The sequence below is a fragment of the Microcebus murinus genome, chromosome 14 (genome assembly GCF_040939455.1).
Source record: "Microcebus murinus isolate Inina chromosome 14, M.murinus_Inina_mat1.0, whole genome shotgun sequence".
In the NCBI taxonomy this organism is placed as follows: Eukaryota; Metazoa; Chordata; class Mammalia; order Primates; family Cheirogaleidae; genus Microcebus; species Microcebus murinus.
Genome location: NC_134117.1, coordinates 14,005,833 through 14,025,850, shown reverse-complemented (window position 1 = coordinate 14,025,850; position 20,018 = coordinate 14,005,833). Strand labels below are relative to the sequence as shown.

The window sequence follows — 20,018 nt, the reverse complement described above, 5'->3', positions numbered from 1 at the left end:
AGTTGATGGACATTTGAGTTGTTTTCACTTTTGACTATTAAGAATGGGGCTGCTATGAACATTAAAATAGAGATAACTTTTATGTCTTTGTTGAAGTAGTGAATTTCGTATTTCTCCACTGTAAAGAGGCTATTTTTCTGGTTCCATACAAAGCATAGAATTATTTTTTCTAGATCTGCAAAAAATTACATAGGCATTTTAATGAGGATTGCATTGAATCTGTAAATCCTTTTTAAAAATTAATAAATACTTTACGGGGATATATTTTTAGATTATGTTAATGTTACATTTCTCATTAAACTTTTACCCAATAGTTTTAGCATTGGTTGATGATTCTCACTAGAAACAATTATTACTATGATGGTTACCAAATGGTGATATTCTAATTTCATTATTCCTTCTAAGTCTACCCAACGTATATATGCACTTGTATCAATGTAAATTCATGTGTTTTATTTTATTTAATGTTTCATAACCAATTGCTATTCTTTTTTATTTTGGTGCTCATACTGTTGCAGATTTGGCCAGTGTGAGCTCCTTTCAATCAGGCTCCTGCATTCTGACCCCCTCATTCTCTGTGTACTCCTTCACCTTCTGCCTGAAAATTCCATTCACATCATATACTTTCGCTGCTCCAGTGCTGCAATAAGTAATTTCCCCACAGAATCTAGGTTCTTTTTAGTGGAGAATGGTATTTAAAAACCAAGATTAGATATTAGGCCTGTTTATTGCTTTTTTGATGCAATTGCTTCCAGGCCCTCTCAGCAGATAGAGCCAGAAAATACACAAACACACACCTATCTATATCCATGTGTATAGATAGATCTGGGTATATAAATCTCTATCTCTATATATCACTCTGGGCCTAAAAGCTGTCTGTCTAAACTGCATAATGATGCAGTACAGCATTACAGGGTTCATTTTAGCCTTCCTCTCTTCCATATTTATAAATCCCTTCTGACAGTGAGAAACCTGGATTCCATTTTATACTTCATATATTTTTAAAAACATGCATACCAGGTACTAGAGGCAGGAATTATTTATTCCAGTAAAGATGCCATATCTAGAAAAGTCGCTGCAATTTTAATCACCATCTTTTTGTTTTGTTATTTTAATATTAATAAAAATAGACTACTTTTTAGAGTAGTTTTAGGTTTATGGAAAAATGAGAAGTATACAGAGTTTTCAAATACACTCTCACCTCCCCCACCCTGGCTTCCTCTATTATAAACACTTTGCATGAATGTAGTACATTTGTTACAATTGATGAGTCAATATTGATACATTGTTATTATTAACTAAAGTCCATAGTTTCCATTAGGGTTCACTTTTGTATTATACATTATATGAGTTTTCACAAATGTATAATGACATATATCTACTATTACCATATCATAAAGAATATTTTTTGCCCTAAAAATTACCTGTGTTCCACTTATTCATCTCTACCCTCCTACCCCCAATCCCCTGGGCAACCACTGATATTTTTACTGTCTTCATAGTTTTGCCTTTTCTAGAATGCTGTTAAGTTGGAATCATACAGTCAAAAGCCTTTTCTTTTTGGCTTCTTTCACTTAACAATATGCATTTAATGTTATTCCATGTCTTTTCATAGCTTAATAGCCCATGGCTTTTATTGCTGAATTATTAATGTATTCCATTGTATAGAAATCACATTTTGTTTATCCATTCACCTACTTAAGAACATCTTGGTTGCTACCAAATTTTGACAGTTATTAATAAAACTGCTATACATGTCCATGTGCAGGTTTTTGTGTGGGTGTGTTTTCAAATCATTTGGGTAAATACCAGGCAGCACAATTCCTTGGTTGTTATATAAGGTGATGTCTAGTTTTGTGTCCAAATTGTCTTTCAAAGTGTCTGAACTAGTTTTCCTTTTCAGCAGCTGTGAATGAAAGTTCTTTATCTATATCCTTGTTATCTCTTGGTGGTGTCAGCATTTTGGATTTTAGCCATTGTGATAGCTGTGTAGTGGTATCTCATTGTTATTTTAATTTGTATTTCTCCTAAGACATATAATGTGGAAAGAAAATCTTTGACATCTGTATGTCTTCTTTGGAAAGGTGTCTGTTCAGATCTTTTGCCCATTTTTTAATTGGGTTATTTTCTTGCTGAGTTTTAAGGGTTCTTCTATAGTTTGGATACTAGTCTTTTTATAAGCCATGTGTTGAAAATAGTTTCTCCCACTTTGTGTTTCATTGTTTTATTCTGTTAACAGTGTCTTTCAGAAGTTTCAGAGCAGAAGTTTTTGATTTTAATAAAGTCCAACTTATTAATTTTTTTCTTTTATGATTTGTGCTTTTGGTGCTATATCTAAAAAGTCATCAAACCCAAGGTTTACCTAGATTTTCGCCTATGTTGTCTTCTTGTTTTGTATTTTACATTTGTCTGTGACCCATTCCAAGTTAATTTTTGTAAAAGGTATAAGGTCTGGGTCTAGATTCTTCTTTTTTGCATGTGATGCCTAGTTGTTCCAATAATGTTTGTTGATTAGAGTATCCTTTCGTTGTTGAATTGTTTTTGCTCCTTTGTCCAAGTTGGCTATATTTGTGAGGATCTGTTTCTGGGCTCTCTATTTTGCCTTATTGGTTTATTTGCCTATTCTTTTGCAAGTGCTGGGAACTGTCTTAATTACTATAGCTTTATAATAAATCTTGAAGTTGGATATTGTTTTGACTATTCTAGGTCTTTTGCCTTTCCATATGCATTTTAGAATCTATTTACTGATATTCACAAAATATCTTGCTGAAATTTGGATTATGATACATTGAATCTATATATTAAGCTGGGCAGAACTGACTTCTTGATAGTATTAATTTTCCTATCCATGTATATGTATTATCTCTCCATTTATTTATAGCTTTGATTTCTTTCATCAGAATTTTGTAGTTCACCTCATACAGATCTTATGAATATTTTTTTAGATTTATACCTAAGATTTGTTTTTTGTGTGTGGTGCTAATGTAAATGGTATTATGTTCCTAATTTAGAATTCTATATATTCATTGCTGGTATATAAGAAGGCAATTGAATTTTATATATTAATCTTACATCCTGTAACTTTGCTATACTAGCTTATTAATTATGGGAGGTTTTTTTTTATTCTTTGGGATTTTTCACATGTAAAATCATATTATTTGTAAAAAAGAAAGTTTTATTTATTCCTTCCTAATCTGTATATCTTTTATTTCCTTTTCTTGTCTTATTGCAGTAGCTAGGACTTCCAGTAGGATGTTGAGTAGAAGTGGTGAAAGGGTACATCTTTGTTTCATTCCCTTTCTTGGAAGGAAAATATATTCTTTCTCCCCATTAAGTATTATGTTTTTGTAGATGTTTATCGAGCTGAGGAAGTTCCCCTCTATTCCTAGTTTAAGAAAAGTTTTTATCATGAATTACTATTAGATTTTGTCAAATGCTTTTTCTACATCTGTTATTATTATGTGATTTTCTTCCTTAGCTTATTTTTTTTTTTTTTTTTTTTTTTTTTTTGAGACAGAGTCTCGCTTTGTTGCCTGGGCTAGAGTGAGTGCCGTGGCGTCAGCCTAGCTCACAGCAACCTCAAACTCCTGGGCTCGAGTGATCCTTCTGCCTCAGCCTCCCGGGTAGCTGGGACTACAAGCATGCGCCACCATGCCCGGCTAATTTTTTATATATATATATCAGTTGGCCAATTAATTTCTTTCTATTTATAGTAGAGACGGGGTCTCGCTCAGGCTGGTTTTGAACTCCTGACCTTGAGCAATCCGCCCGCCTCGGCCTCCCAAGAGCTAGGATTACAGGCGTGAGCCACAGCGCCCGGCCTTCCTTAGCTTATTGACATGATGGATTATATCAATTGACCAGTGAATGTTGAACCAGCATAGCATATTTGGAGTAAATACTGCTTGCTTCTTTTTAATTTATCTTACCTTAATTTATCTTAGTTTATATACATCTTTAAGCTAAACTACCCTTTAAGATAAATTAAATTTTTAATTTATCTTAGCTTATATACCTCTCTACTTGTGAATATTTTGTTCTTTGATACATATTATTCATTTACTGTTCACTTTTTGTTTCTTTTTTATAAAGAAAGATTAGCAACCATTAGATTTTTAAAAGACTCTGGTATATATTGGTTTAAAATTTTTCTACCCGAAAGTCTCCCATGTTTGACATAATGGCATAATTTTGAATCCTTAAAATTCTTTTGTAACCTGAAAGGCCTAGGAGAGAATGGAAATTCAATTGCTAGATGATGCTATTTACAGTAATTTATTACTAAAGCCCAATATTCTATTTTTATTACTGTTCTATTGAGATATGATTCACATACCATAAAATTCACCCATTGAAAGTATACAGTGCAGTAGTTTATAGTGTATTCATGAAGTTGTCTGACTATATGCATAATTTTAGAAACTTTTCATCACCCCAAAGGGAAACTTCATATTTATTAGCAGTTGCTCCTCATTTCCCCCAAATCCTCAACCCTATTCAAATAATAAGCTACTTGCTGTCTCTATAAATTTACCTTCTGGACTTTTCATATAATTGGATCATATAATATATGGTCTTTTTATGGATGACTTCTTTTACCATAAGTAAAACATGTTTTCAAGGGTTATCCATTTTGTAGCATGTGTCCCCTCCTATTTTATATTTTTGAAGAGTTTATAAAGAATTTGTATTAATTATTTTAAAACTATCTGGTAGAATTCACCAGTATAGCAATTTCTTTATAGAAATAGGAATTTTCTCACTTTTCTTTGTAGAAAGTTTTAAAATTTCTAATTCATTCCCTTTATTTTTATAGGTTTATTCAAATTTTCTATTTCTTCTTGTATCAGGTTTGATAGTTTGTATCTTTCTAGGAATTTGTGAATTTTATACTATTTGCGTATTTCATAAAGGCTTACAATTGTTCATAGTATTGCATTATAATCTGTTTTATTTCTGTAAGATTGTTGGGTATGATTGTTTAATTCTGATTTTAGTAATTTGAGTTTTCTCTTTTTTTACTTCATTCTAACTAAGGGTTTATCAATGTCATTAATCTTTTCAAAGAGAAACAGTTTGATTTAGATTTTTGTCTATTTCTCTATTCTCCATTTTATTATTTTACATTCTAATCTTTATTATTTCCTTTGCAAATTCTGCTTGCCATGATTTGCTCTTTTATTTCTAGTGTCTTAAGTTGGAAGTTTAGGTTATTTATTTTTAATCTTCCTTTTATATATATATAAAAGAAATAATATATATTATATATACTATGTAATAACATATAGTATATATAATATATATATAAAAGAAAAATTAAAAATAAATATATATATGCCTATACAACTATAAATTTCCCTCTAATCATTGATTTTGATTTCTTCCATATGTTTTGATATGTCTTGTCTTCATTTTCATTCATATAAAAGTATTTTCTAACATCCTTGTGATTTCTTCATTAACTTTTGGTTATTTTGACATAATAACCCTGTTGGAATAGACAAGAGAAGAAATATGCATTTATACTTTGTTTTATATTTATGCAGTTGCCTTTGCTAGTGCTCTTGATTTGAATAACTGATCTAAGACTGCATACTTCCTTTAGTGTCTTGTGAGGAAGGTATGCTAACCAACAAATTTATTACTATTGTTGAACTGGAAATGTCTTTATTTTGCCTTCATTTTTGAAAAATAATTTCATGTATATATAATTCTTGGTTGACTTTTTTTTTTCATTCATCACTTTGAATCTGTCATCCTACTGCTTTAGAGTCTTTATTGTTTCTGATGGAAAGTCAGCTGTTAATCTTACTAGCGTACCCTTTTGTGCAAATAGCCACTTTTTCTGTTGCTCCTCTCAAGCTTTTCTTTATTTTTGGCTTCCAGATTTTTTAATATTATGTGTGTGAGTGTGGAGTTTTCTGTTTTTGTTTTTTTTTTTTCCTGCTTGGAGTTCATTGAGATCCTTGGATGTGTAGATTAATATTTTTCATGAAGTTTGAAAAGTTGTGAGCCATAATTTTTTTGAAAAAAATTTTTTCCACTCTTTCTGTCTTCTATATTGGTATTCCCAACACATGTATCATGATGATGCACTTAAAGGTGTTCCACATTTGTTTGAGGTTCCATTCATTTTCCTTTCTCTTCTTTAGATTGCATAGTCTGTATTGATCTATCTTTATGTTCACTGATTCTTTCTTCTGCCTCCTCAAGTCTGCTGGTGAGCATCTGTAATCAAATTTCTAATTTTAATTATATTTTTCAAGTCCAGATTTTTCATTTGTCTTTTTAAAAATAATTTCTCTTTCTTGATATTTTATATTTGATAAGAAATTGTCATATTTTTCTTTATATCTTTAAACATTTCTTTAGATGTTTGAACCTATTTTTAATAGTTGCTTTGATGTCTTTTTGGCTACATCTGACATTTGGGCCCTGTCAAAGGTATTTTTTAATTACCTGATTTTTTTCCTGTGTATGGGTCACACTTCCCTATTGCATCTCATAACTTTTCCTGAAAATTAGACATTTTAGATAACTTATTGTAGCAACACTGAATACTGATTCCTTTTCTCTTTCCAGGGCTTGCTGTTATTTTGTTGTTGTTGTTTGGAGACTTGCCTGTACTCTGGACTCTTTTAGTGAAGTCTATTTCCTCCTCCATGAGCATCCTATAATATTGCTCTTCAGAAATTGAAGCCTGGGATGTAGGCATTTAACCTGGGATGACAGTAGTTTTAGCAGGGCTCCGACTTTTTCTCTGAGCTCTTGTAAGCTATCTGTCCCTATTATCACACCCAGCTGTTAGCTTCCACTAATTGCTGACTGATTGCTCTACTGCTTTCAACAATGCTGTGGGACATAAATTGCTTCACTGAATTAAATTTGGGCCCCTTTTTAGTGGTAGTCTTTGAAGGCTTGTTCTGACCCCAGGAGAGTCTTTATTAGCTCTCCTTTTCCCTGGTTCTCTCTGGTAAACTCCTAGCTGGTTTGTGGTTTAGCTTATTGTTCTCTTGGAGCTAAAAACTATCTCTTAATTGTTTATAGGCCAAATCTCTATTCTTTTTTTTTTTTTTTTTTTTTGTTTTTGAGACAGAGTCTCACTTTGTTGCCTAGGCTAGAGTGAGTGCCGTGGCGTCAGCCTAGCTCACAGCAACCTCAGACTCCTGGGCTCAAGCGATCCTTCTGTCTCAGCCTCCCAAGTAGCTGGGACTACAGGCATGCGCCACCATGCCCGGCTAATTTTTTCTATATATATTAGTTGGCCAATTAGTTTCTTTCTATTTATAATAGAGACGGGGTCTCGCTCTTGCTCAGGCTGGTTTTGAACTCCCGACCTCGAGCAATCCGCCCGCCTCGGCCTCCCAGAGAGCTAGGATTACAGGCGTGAGCCACTGCGCCCGGCCGAAATCTCTATTCTTTTGGAGAGTTTCATTAGGCTTGAACTTTTCCATTCTCTGTTCCAAATAGTCAGGTTTATTATTTTTTTTAAGCTCTATTTTTTATTAGCCTTCCTCTCCTCCTGAGGAAAACCTCAGTGTCACTGCTTTGAAGTTATCTATGTGTGGGGTTAGCGGCCTGTTCCTTTTGGAGTGACATCACTGCTTTATATGCAGGACAGTGGATGGGTATGGTAGTCTCTGGTATTTTTAGCTTGCCTCTTCTGGTACAGAACACTCTGCCTTATGAGTGAGGTGGGGTTAAGATTATTGGGTCCAGTGTTCTTCTCCGGCTGGGTTTATAATATAGCTACCACTCTATGAGTGGGGGCTGGGTTTAGGAAGAGCACCCATACCTCTCATACTCTTTCCAAGAACAAAGCTTCTGTAACCCAGAGCTGGGGGGAATGAGCAGTGCTGGCAGCCTACCAGTACTAGTGAGATATCACTGGCCTGGACTGGGATCTGAGAGATGAAGGAGACTTGTATTCTTGGCTTTACCCACTAGAGGTAGAACTTCTGTCATAGCAAATTAGTTGTGTATAGCAGGGGAGAAGGCAGGGGAAAGAGGGGAGTATGTAATGGATCTGATGCCATGGATTATTGAAGTTCTTACCAAAATTTAGTAGGTATTCTTGAGTAAATAATTTTTTTTAATTTTAGTGTATTATGGGGGTACAAGGGTTAAGGTTATGTATATTGCCCATGCTCCCCTTCCCCCCTTGAGTCAGAGCCTCAAGCATGACCATCCCCCAACGTTGCACATCTCACTCATTGTGTTTGTGTATACCCATCTCCTCCTCCCCCCTCCCACCTGCCTGACACCCAATAAATGTTGTTCCTATATGTCCACTGAGGTGTTGATCTGTTAATACCAATTTGCTGGTGAGTACATGTGGTGTTGTTTTTTCATTCTTGAGATACTTCACTTAGTAGAATGGGTTCCAGCTCTATCCAAGAAAATACAAGAGGTGCTATATCACCATTGTTTCTTAAAGCTGAATAGTACTCTATGGTATACATATACCACATTTTATTAATCCACTCATGAATTGGTGGGCACTGGGTTGTTTCCCCAACTTTGTAATTGTGAATTGTGCTGCTATAAACCTTCGAGTGCAGGTGTGTTTTTCATAAAGTGACTTTTGATCTTTTGGGTAGATTCCCAGTAGTGGAATTGCTGGATCAAATGGTAGATCAACTTGTAATGCTTTAAGGTATCTTCATATTGCTTTCCATAGAGGTTGAACTAGTTTGCTGTCCCAGCAGCAGTGTAGGAGTGTTCCTATCTCTCCGCATCTACGCCAACATTTATTGTTTGGGGACATTTTGATAAAGGCCATACTCACTGGAGTTAAGTGATATCTCATTGAGGTTTTGATTTGTATTTCCCTGATGATTAGAGATGTTGAGAATTTTTTCATATGTTTGTTGGCCATTACTCTGTCTTCTTTTGAGAAGTTTCTGTTCATGTCCTTTGCCCCTTTTTTGATAGGGTTGTTTGATTTTTTCTTGCTGATTTTCCTGAGTTCTAAATAGATTCTAGTTATCAGCCCTTTATCAGATGTGTAGCTTGAAAAAATTTTCTCCCATTCTGTGGGTTGTCTGTTTGCTCTCTTGACAATTTCTTTGGCTGTGCAGAAGCCTTTTAATTTGATCATGTCCCATTTATTTATTTTTATTGCTGCTGTGATTGCCTTTGGGGTCTTCTTCATAAATTCTTTGTCTAGGCCAATGTCTAGAAGAGGATTTCCAACGCTTTCCTCTAGAATTCTAATAGTTTCACACCTAATGTTCAAGTCTGTTACCCAGCGTGTGTTGATTTTTGTGACAGGTGAAAGGTGTGTGTCTCGTTTCAGTCTTCTATATGTGGCTATCCAGTTTTCCCAGCATTATTGATTGAATAAGGATTCTTTTCCCCAGTGTATGTTTTTGTCTGCTTTGTTGAAAATTAGTTGGCTATATGAGGATGGTTTTATATATGGGTTCTCTGTTCTGTTCTACTGGTCAATTTCCCTGTTCTTGTGGCAGTCCCAGGCTGTTTTAATTACTATAGCCACAAATATAGAAAAAATAATTTTATTCTTTGTATGGAACCAGAGAAGAACCTGTATAGCAAAATAAATCCTAGGCAATAAAAACAAAATAGGAGGTATCAATTTACCAGACTTCAAACTATACTACAAGGCTATAGTAATTAAAACAGCTTAGTATTCACACAAGAACAGGGACATTGACCAGTGGAACAGAACCGAGAACCCAGATATAATAATTCTTTATTTGCTATTGCTGTTAATAAAACTTTCTGACCTTTAATGATTTTTTTAAATAATTTCTACCTATTATAGTTCTTTCCCTGGCAGGAGTGTTTGTTGAACTCCTCATATTACCATTCTAGAAGTCAGTCTCATATTCTTCAGGCATTAATTGGTATTATAACCCATGTTTTTTGAGATTCTACATATACCATATTAACTGTACTATACATACTATGTTTATATTCTTCATATATATTCCCTGAATTATTTATCCATTCATTATTTATCTATTCACTGCATATTCATTCATTCATTCAGATTAATTATAATTGTGGGCATATATTTATAGTACTTTTTCTCAGAGTTATTTATATTCTCAGAGTTAGTTATTTATATTTATAATATTTATATTCATTTTAATGTTTCTCAAAAACATAATTGTAATTTCTGATTATACACAAAATATGAGTGTATGTCAAAAACAATCGAGCCAAAGCATCTGCATACAGATGAGCACAATCTATGTGATTCCACGTATGTCAAGTACAAAAACAGCAAAATGAATTTATGATGTTAGAATCAGAATAGTGGTAATTTTTTTTAACATGGGTGCTGCTTACTTTGGTTTTGTTCATCTTGTGAAAATTCATTGAGTTTTAGACTTCTGATATGTACATTTTTATGCATGTTATATTATACTTAACTAAAAAGTTTATTATGGGGTCCATATGAGCTATAAAGTTTTAACCAAATACAGTTTAGAGTAAGTTTACTATATTTAACTTTTTACTTATTTTAGTATTCAAAAGTGATGATGTTTTGGTCCTAGAGTTCTAATATAGATTGTTTCCTATCTTAATGAATAAAAAATTATAATATAAATTATTATGATTACTAATAATTTTTTGATATTGTTTCCTCAAAGCATTATATGATGCTATCTCAAATGTTTTTTAAAAATATTGAAGTTTGGAGGTAATTTATAAGTTGTTAAAAAAATAAACATTTCCCCCACAATGCCAGGGAAAATTCTATATGCAAACTAGACCCTTTATAGAATATATATAAAATCAGAGAGGTCTTTTTATACCTTTGTAATACATTTTTAAATTTTATTCTGCAGGACTATTTTGAGGTCTTTTTATCCTTTGTAATACATTTTTAAATTTTATTCTGTAGGACTATTTTGAAAGAAAGTGGGTTTGCCAGATACCTTCATTCAGCTGTTCTTATCAATGGAGCTATGCTTATTTTTGGAGGAAATACCCATAATGACACTTCCTTGAGTAACGGTGCAAAATGTTTTTCTGCCGATTTCCTGGCATATGACATAGGTATGTATCTGTTAGGATTCTAATAGGAGGAAATATCAGAAATTTTTGATATAGAGATTCTCAAATACATTACTTGAAAGCATGTGTATATGTCATTTTAGAGACAATTTCAGTGATAGGTTATGAATGGGATTCTCTCTAATTTCAGCATAGTGGTAGTATAGAGCCAGGAGAACAGAAGTACTGAAGTAAGTTAGTGGTGGAGACAGAGCAATAGAGAAAGTTAGGTTTGAATGTCCTCTTTGAAGCCTTTTGTAAAGTCTATGTGAGCACTATATCAGTCTATTGTGTTTGTTATCTTACTAGTTTTGATGATAGATCGATATGGAATACTGTCAAATTATGTAAATTATAAAGAGTAGGAATGTAAACATTTTATATTTATTAGGGATAAACAAAAGTACATTTATATTAAAAATTCCAGATAAACTTAGTATAGCAGTTAGATAGAACTAGAGAAAGGAGTATAAAGAAAGTAGAGCTAAAGAAATAAGATTTTGAGATAAAATGGAAACCCAGAATGTACCTGGGAATGGAAACAACTAAAGAAGCATCTTTTTGCAGAGAATCAAAAATATAATTCACTTTATTTTAATTATGCTTTAATAGTCCTGTCAGTTTCTTAATATTTAAGTGAATGTATTTATTGAAATATGAAATTTAGCTATTCAGTAGACTATTGTAATGAAAATATTTTCTCTATGTGTCATATTTTAGATAAAAGCTAGATGATATTTAAAATATACTTAGCATTACTTAAACCACTTTTTATTGAAGACATAACTAAAAATTAATATACCAAATTTTGAAAATATTAAGATATACTTTGATAAATAAAAATAAAAGATAAAAAATAACATATTTAACAGGTGTAAGAAGTGTACTTTTGCTCTTAAACCTCATAAAGCCACATAGTGTGCTTTGATAAATTATTTCAAGTGGAAGCATGTAAATAAAATCATGACTATTAATAAATACTTTGATTTTTATACTATGATAAGTTTGTTTGGAAGGAAATTCCTGGTAATAAAGTTAATCATGCTTTTTAGCTCTCTAAGCTATGAGTGTCATTCTGTGATTAACCATTAGATACTAAATAATTAAATCTTTATCTTTTTGAAAAAATATTTAAAGTTATGACTTATGATGAACAGGGGATTTTCTCAGCTTTTAGAGGGCTTATAAATTATTGTCTGAGGTCAGAAAAATGGGTTGAATTGAAGTACTGAATCTAGGCTGGCAGGGATCTTATCTGTCAGACTAGGCCTGTAAATACATTGTTTTGACTATGGTGATTATTTTTCTCGAAGTAGATGAACGTTTTATTTGTTTGTTTTTTTTCTGGGAAAAAATTCTAGGAAAAAATATAGAATTTTGTTGTTCTTATTAAAAATCCATGAAGTGGGATTTTGAACTTTTGCGAAAGATTCTTCAAGGAGCTTCTTTCTTTCCACACGATGTCTGTACTTTGAAGAATTGCAGATTGAGCTATTTTGTAGCTGACATATTGGGAATTTATTTTCATTTCTTCCATGTTGTCAAAGCTTATGATATTTCAAGTTTTAAGTGTCAAAAATGTTTACCGAGATAAAAAACCATTAGAGGTTTTTGTTTCAGAAAGAGAGAGAGGCAGAGAGAGTGAGAGAGGAAAAGGGAGAGAGAGAGAGAAAGAGAGATTAGATTATAATTTTAATCACTACTACTTATTAATTTTCTTCTAAGTGCTGGGTAATATGTTATGTACTATATATTTATATATAAAATCTGTAACATCTCTAATTACCTTATAACAAGATGTTTCATTTTCAGAAGATTAAGCAGACAAGAGTAATAGGAAGTTGTCCAAAATCATGCAGGGAGTAAGTGGTAGTTATAGATTTTTTTAACTCCTAAAACTTGTGGTAGTCTACTTGACTACATCATGCTGGTTGGTTTGGTCCATTGTACGTTCTTAATTTTGGCAGCAAATTACCAGACACCTTATATTTAGTAATTTTTTTCTTAATGCTGTGGAAAGATAAAAGCAAAATCAGTTTCATTTTTTTAAAGCAAATTGTTCAGATTGGAGGAAGAATAACATATTTTAAATAGTTTTATATTTGAATATAGGATTTTTTTTTTTTTTTGCCCTATGCTAACAATGACAACAAAAATGTAAAGGCAAGCATACAATTCAACATAGATTAAAAGCATTTTGTTTTACCTCATTTGATTGTTTGTAGGTAGTTCTCAATAAAGTTCCCCAAATAATCTGTATTTATCCTCTTATGTTTGAAGCATCAAATGTTAGATTGTTTTCCTGGGAAAAAGTATTTTTCACACTTCAGAAAATGTTTTTCAAATTAATCATTTTCTGTAGGGAGTGTGCTTTTTGTGGAAATAAAAGATAAACATTGTATAGTGAACCAACTAGAAAATAGTTCTTTTTTGAAAAAGAGTGTCATGGTGCTAATTTTTCTCTTTACTATGATAGGACTTTTATTGGCATATTTAACTGTAGTGCACCTGATGATTTAGCTGATTGCTTTGTGTTATATGATGTTTAATTAAACAAATAGGAATATTTGTGTCATTCTAATTTTTCCTTGTAAAATTTGCCATTTTAACCTTCCTGCCATAGTAAATTTCATATAATGAATATTGTTAATCTTTAAGAACATAACCTTGGCTTCACAGTTCTCATTCTATTTTTCATGATAAATATAGAAGGCAAATGCTAGTGATTCTCAAACTTGGCTGTACCTTGGCATCTCCTTTGAAGGTTGTTGAGGATAAAAACCAGACCTATAAAATCATATTCTTTGAGATTAGGCACTGGGCATCTATATTTTAAAAAAATAACTGAAATACAGTTGGTAATAGAGCCAGAGCTGGTGAATAAGATCGGCTCGATTATAACATATAGCACTACACATTTCTTGATGTTCTAGTTTGTAAATTTAGTTTTAGAATTTAGAATTTCAGATTTTAGAATCTGAAAAGTTTTTTTTTTTTATATTGCTAGTGGTATTATTATTGCTTTCAGAAAGCTGCCATGAAGGTTAAAAAGATCTTTCTGGTAAAGATAGCCTGTTATTTAGAATTCAGATAGAATTCTGAAACAAGATGAAAAACAACTTTTTAATTGTATTTTTTCTTTATCAGAAAGATAATAGAAGATAATAGAAACATGAAAATGTAATTTCTTGAGTTAGATTATTTAAGAATTGGGTAGGGAGTAGAATTTGTATAATAAGTATATCTTGCATAAAGCAGAATAGCTCAAATGTCAGATCAGATCGAACTTTTGAGTTTTTAAAATAAATTCCCTGAACATGGTAGTTTTACTTATGACATTAATTTCTTTGTAGGTGATTATTAAAAAGCAAAATCAATAAAAACTGAAAAGTAATTTCATATTTGAATAAGTAATACAATTTTAATTAGTAATGTATAATAATGTGTATATGCTTAACTATTTTATAATACAGTGAAGTTGTAGTTCAGTGTACCCTTAAAAAATCACTTAACTAATTTATGAATCATAACATATATGATTTTTACAGCCTTGTGTAGTAATATACATGTATACATATATAATAGATAATAGTTTTATAAGACATGTAATTTCATAGCAAAATTATTTTCATATTAAAACATTTAATTATTTACATTTTTGGAATAATACTTCAGCAAATTTTTGAAAATTTCAACTTTCTTACTTTCAATTTTATAATTATTTTCATTTTATGGAGGTTATTTATTAATTCCTTTTTCTGTTAATATTTCTCTATGCCCTTTATTATATTATTAGGGTTATTCCTTGATGATAACAGCACCACTTGCCTGGCCATCTGAAAGAACCAGTTGGTTTCTTGGTAGGTCAGGAAAACACTCAACATCATGCCTTTTTTTTCAATGAAGTTAGTCAACCATTTATTGTTTTAAACTTTAATATATCCTTGCTCAAGGTGTTCTTTTTCTTGCTCTGTGATTATATACAAGTAGTAGTAGTTTCTTTTTAAAAAAGAGGCAAATGAGTAAAATAAAAGGTGACCTTTCATTTTGAGCAAAGGGAGAACTAACATTTGTCTAATGTTTCCTTCAGTGTTTGGCACTTCACACATAGTTTATAATATAATTCTTTTTACATCTGTGTAGTATGCATTATTATATTTACTTTATGGAGGAAGACATTGTGATTTATCATGGTTAAACCCATAGTCAAACAGGCTTTAAGATGGTGTATTCAAAATTTGAAGTTGTTTCTTTTTTTTTTTTTTATTTCGGCATATTATGGGGGTACAGATTTTAAGGTTTCAATAAATGCCCTCCCCCCCAAGTCTGAGTTTCCAGCATGACCATCCCCCAGATGGTGCACATCTCACTCCTTATGTATATATATATATATATATACTCATCCCCCTCCCCCCTCCCACCTGCCCAATACCCTATTACTGTAGTACCTGTGTGTCCACTTAGGTGCTACTCAGTTAATACCAGTATGCTGGAGAATATATCTGGTGCTTGTTTTTCCATTCTTGGGATACTTCACTTAGTAGTATGGGTTCCAGCTCTAACCAGGAAAATATAAGATGTGCTATATCACCGTTGTTTCTTAGAGCTGAATAGTACTCCATGGTATACATATACCACATTTTATTAATCCATTCTTGGATTGATGGGCACTTGGGCTGTTTCCACAGCCTTGCAATTATGAATTGTGCTGCTATAAACATTCGATGAAGTTATTTCTATGTTCAGAGTTCTCTTGATTCTACCACTGCACTATGATATTGATTTTTTCCTGATTTAATAGGACAAAATTCAAACGATCTTTAAGTTGGGAAGAGGGCATATAGTATTTATTTGTGTAATGACATGTAAGTAATAGTTTTACCAGTAGATTTCATCAGTTTTTTTTATTTAAGAATATTATGGGGGGTACAAACATTTTGATCACATATAATGCCTTTGCCTTGCCCAAGCCAGGGCTACAAGCATGCCCTTCCCCCATACAGTGTGCTCTGCATCCATTAGTTGTGAGTTTACCCACCCCACCACCCCACTCCCACCTGACTGACACTCAGTGTTTATTACTACCGTGTGAGTACTTTAGTGTTGATCAATTAGTACCAATTTGATGGCGTACTCGTCATCTGGTGCTTATTTTTCCATTCTTGTGATACCTCACTTTGAAGGGTGGGCTCAAGCTCTATCCAGGATAATATAAGAGGTGCTAGTTCACCATTGTTTTTTATGGAAGAGTAGTATTCCATGGTATACATATACCACATTTTATTAATCCACTCATGTATTGATGGGCACTTGGCTTGTTTCCACATCTTTGCAATTGTGAATTGTGCTGCCATAAGCACTTGAGTGCAAATATATTTATTATAGAATGTCTTTTTTTTGTTTTGGGTAGTTGCCTAGTAGTGGTATTGCTGGATCAGATGGTATTTCTATTTTTAGCTCTTCAAGATATCTCCAAATTACTTTCCACAGGGGTTATACTAATTTGCAGTCCCACCAGCAGTGTAAGAGTGTTCTAATCTCTCCACATCCATGCCAGCATTTGTTGTTTTGGTACTTTTTTATAAAGTCCATTTCACTGAAGTTAAGTGATATCTCAATGTAGTTTTGATTTGCATTTTCCTAATAATTAGTTATGTTGAATGCTTTTCTATATGTTTGCTAAGCAATTCTTCTGTCTTCTTTTGAAAAGTTTCTGTTCATGTCCTTTGCCCATTTAATGATGGGATTATTTGATTTTTTTTCTTCTTAATTTTTAAAAGTTCTATATAGATTCTATCTAGATTCTTCAGCTCTTTATTGGATCTGTAGCCTGCAAATATTTTCTCCCATTCTATAGGTTGTCTATTTGCTCTCATAGTTTCCTTGGCTTTGCAGAAGCTTTTTAATGTGATCAGGTCCCATTTATTTATTTATTTTTGTTGCTGTATTGATTGCTTTGGGGGGTCTTCTTCATAAATTCTTTGCCTACGCCAAAGTCTATAAGCATTTTTCCAATATTTTCTTCTATAATTCTTAAGGTTTCATGACTTAGATTTAAGTCTGTTATCCACTGTGACTTGATTTTTGAAAGAGGTGAGTGGTGGGGATCCAGTTTCAATCTTCCGCATGTGGTTATTCAGTTTTCCCAGCACCATTTATTGAATAGAGATTCTTTTCCCAATGTATATTTTTGTCTGCTTTGTCAAAGATTAGATGACAGTATGAGGATGGTTTTATATCTGGGTTCTCAGTCCTGTTCTAAATGTTTATATCTTTGTTCTTATGCCAAGAGCATACTGTTTTGGTTACTATAACCTTGTAATAAAGCCTGAAGTCTGGTAGACTGATATCTCCCAATTTGTTCTTTTTGTTTAAGATTGCTTTAGCTATGAGGTCTTCTCTGGTTTCATACGAAACGTAGAATTATTTTCCCCAGATCTGTAAAGAATGATGATGGTATTTTGATAGGAATGGTTGATCACTTTAGGTAATATGGACATTTTAACAACATTGATTCTGCCAATCCATGAGGATGGTAGGATTTTTCATCTGTTTACATCTACAATTTCTTTTCTCAGTGTTTTGTTGTTCTCCCTATACAGGTCTCTAACCTCCTTTGTTAAATATATTCCTAAATATTTAATTTTCTTTGATGATATTGTTAAAGGTATTGCATCTTTGATTTGATTTTTGCTTGACTCTTATTGGCGTATATGAATGCTACTGATTTGGGTGCATTGATTTTGTATCCTGATAATTTACTGAATTCATTTATCAAATCCAGGAGTCTCTTGGTTGAATCCTTGGATTTTCTAGGTATAATATCATACCATCATCAAACAGTGAGAGTTTAACTTCTTCTGCCCCCATTTGGACAGAATTAATTACCCTTTCTTGTCTGATTGCTCTGGCAAGGACTTCTAGGACTATGTTGAATAAAAGTGGAGATAGTGGACAACCTTTTCTGGTTCCAGTTATAAGCAAGAATGCTTTCAATTTTTCTGCATTGAGTATGATATTGGTTGCAGGTTTATCATATATGGCTTTAATAATTTTAAGGTATGTCCCATCTATGGCTATTTTGTTAAGAGTTTTTTTTATCATAAAAATGTGCTGGATTTTGTCAAATGCTTTTTCTACATCTATTGAGAGAACCATGTAGTCTTTGTTCTTGCTCTTATTGATGTGGTATTATATCAGATAACATAAACTTTAAAATAGCAAATGTATAGAAAGACAAAGATGGTCACTATATAATGGCAAAATGAAAAATCCAACAAGAATACTTAACAATTTTTAATATATATATACCCAACACAGGAATGCTTCGATACATAAAGCAAACCCTCTTTGATCTAAATAACATGAAAAATAATAATGCCATAGTAGCTGGGGATTTCAACACCCCACCGAATGAATTGGACAGATCTTCCAAGCAGAAAATAGCCAGGAAACAATGGACTTAAACAGAGCTCTAGAACAAATGAGTCTAATAGAAATCTACAGAACATTCCACCTAAATAAAGCCTAGTATACATTCTTCTCATCAACTCATGGAACTTTCTCTAAAATTGATCACATCCTAGGCAACAAGTCAAATCTCAACAAATTTAAAAAAATAGAAATTATACTATGTATCTTCTCAGACCACAGTGGTATAAAATTAGAGATCAGTTCCAATAGAAATAGTCACTACTTCACAAAGTCATGGAAATTAATCTATTGCTTAATGATTATTGTATAAAGGAGGAGATCCACATGGAAATCAAAAGATTCTTTGCACTAAATTATAACAGGGACACAATTTATCAAAATCTGTGGGATACAGCAAAAGCACTCCTGAAAGGAAAACTAATAGCATTAAATGCCTCATCCAAAAGACAGAAAGCTCACAAATCAACAAACTAATAAACTGCCTCAAGGATCTGGAAAATGAAGAAAAAATCAATCCTAAAGCTAGCAGAAGAAAAAGCATAACTAAGATTAGAACAGAACTAAATGAAATCAAGAACAAAAGAACTATAAGAAGATCAGTAAAACCAAAAGTTGGTTTTTCAAAAACCAAAAATTGACCGCCCTCTTGCTAAATTGACAAGAACTAGAAAGGAAAGGACCCTAATAAACTCAATTAGAAATTAAAATAAAACATTATCTGTGAATACTATAAAAACCTATATGTCCCCAACCTACAAAATGTGGAGGAAATGGCAAATTCTTAGAAACACACAACCTTCCTAGGCTCAATGAGGATAAAATAGAATTCCTGAATGGACCAATGTCAAGAACAGAAATTGAAGCAGCAATTAAAAATATTCCAACAAAAAAAGTCCTGGACTAGATGGGTTCACACTTGAATTTTACCAAATTTACAAAGAAGAACTCATACCCATGCTTATAGCTCTTACTCGAGGGGGAGGAGGGCATGGACAATATAAGTAACCTAAACACTTGTACCCCCATAATACACTAAAAAAAACCAAAAACTCATACCTATGGTGTTTCCCCGAAAATAAGACCTACTCATAAAATAAGCCCTAGCAGGTTCTAAGCATTTATGCAATATAAGCCCTACCCCGAAAATAAGACCTAGTGATGGGTGTGGCTTTTGCAGCATATCTGCACAACTCATGCATTTTGTCATGGAGTGGTAAAGAAGATGAGCAGCCCTTCTCATCTGCCCCACGAGAGCTCTATTGCTCGACATGAGAGATTGAGGCTAATGGTTCTAAAGGAAATAGATTCGCAAGAAATTTAGGAGGGCATTCGGGGTTTGGAGAGTTATGATAATGTTCCAGAAGAAAACAACTTAACTATTTTTGAATAAATGTAGATTGTTGTACCGTACTTAAAAAAAATAACACATCCCCTGAAAATAAGCCATAGGGTGTCTTCTTGAGGAAAAATAGATATAAGACCCTGTCTTATTTTCGGGGAAACACGGTGTATTGCAAAAATTATTCCATGACATTGAGAAGGATGGAATCCTCCCC

General features: G+C 32.7%; 1 protein-coding gene across 2 annotated transcripts in view; it reads left to right on the top strand.

Moving 5' to 3' along the window:
• Positions 1 to 20,018, top strand: part of ATRNL1 (attractin like 1) — a 615,535-nt gene that overhangs the window by 125,163 nt on the left and 470,354 nt on the right. For both annotated transcript variants that reach the window (XM_012772753.2, XM_012772758.3), the window contains exon 10: positions 10,877 to 11,031. In XM_012772753.2, the coding sequence (XP_012628207.1) occupies positions 10,877 to 11,031 (155 nt within the window). The remainder of the gene's footprint in view (positions 1 to 10,876; positions 11,032 to 20,018) is intronic.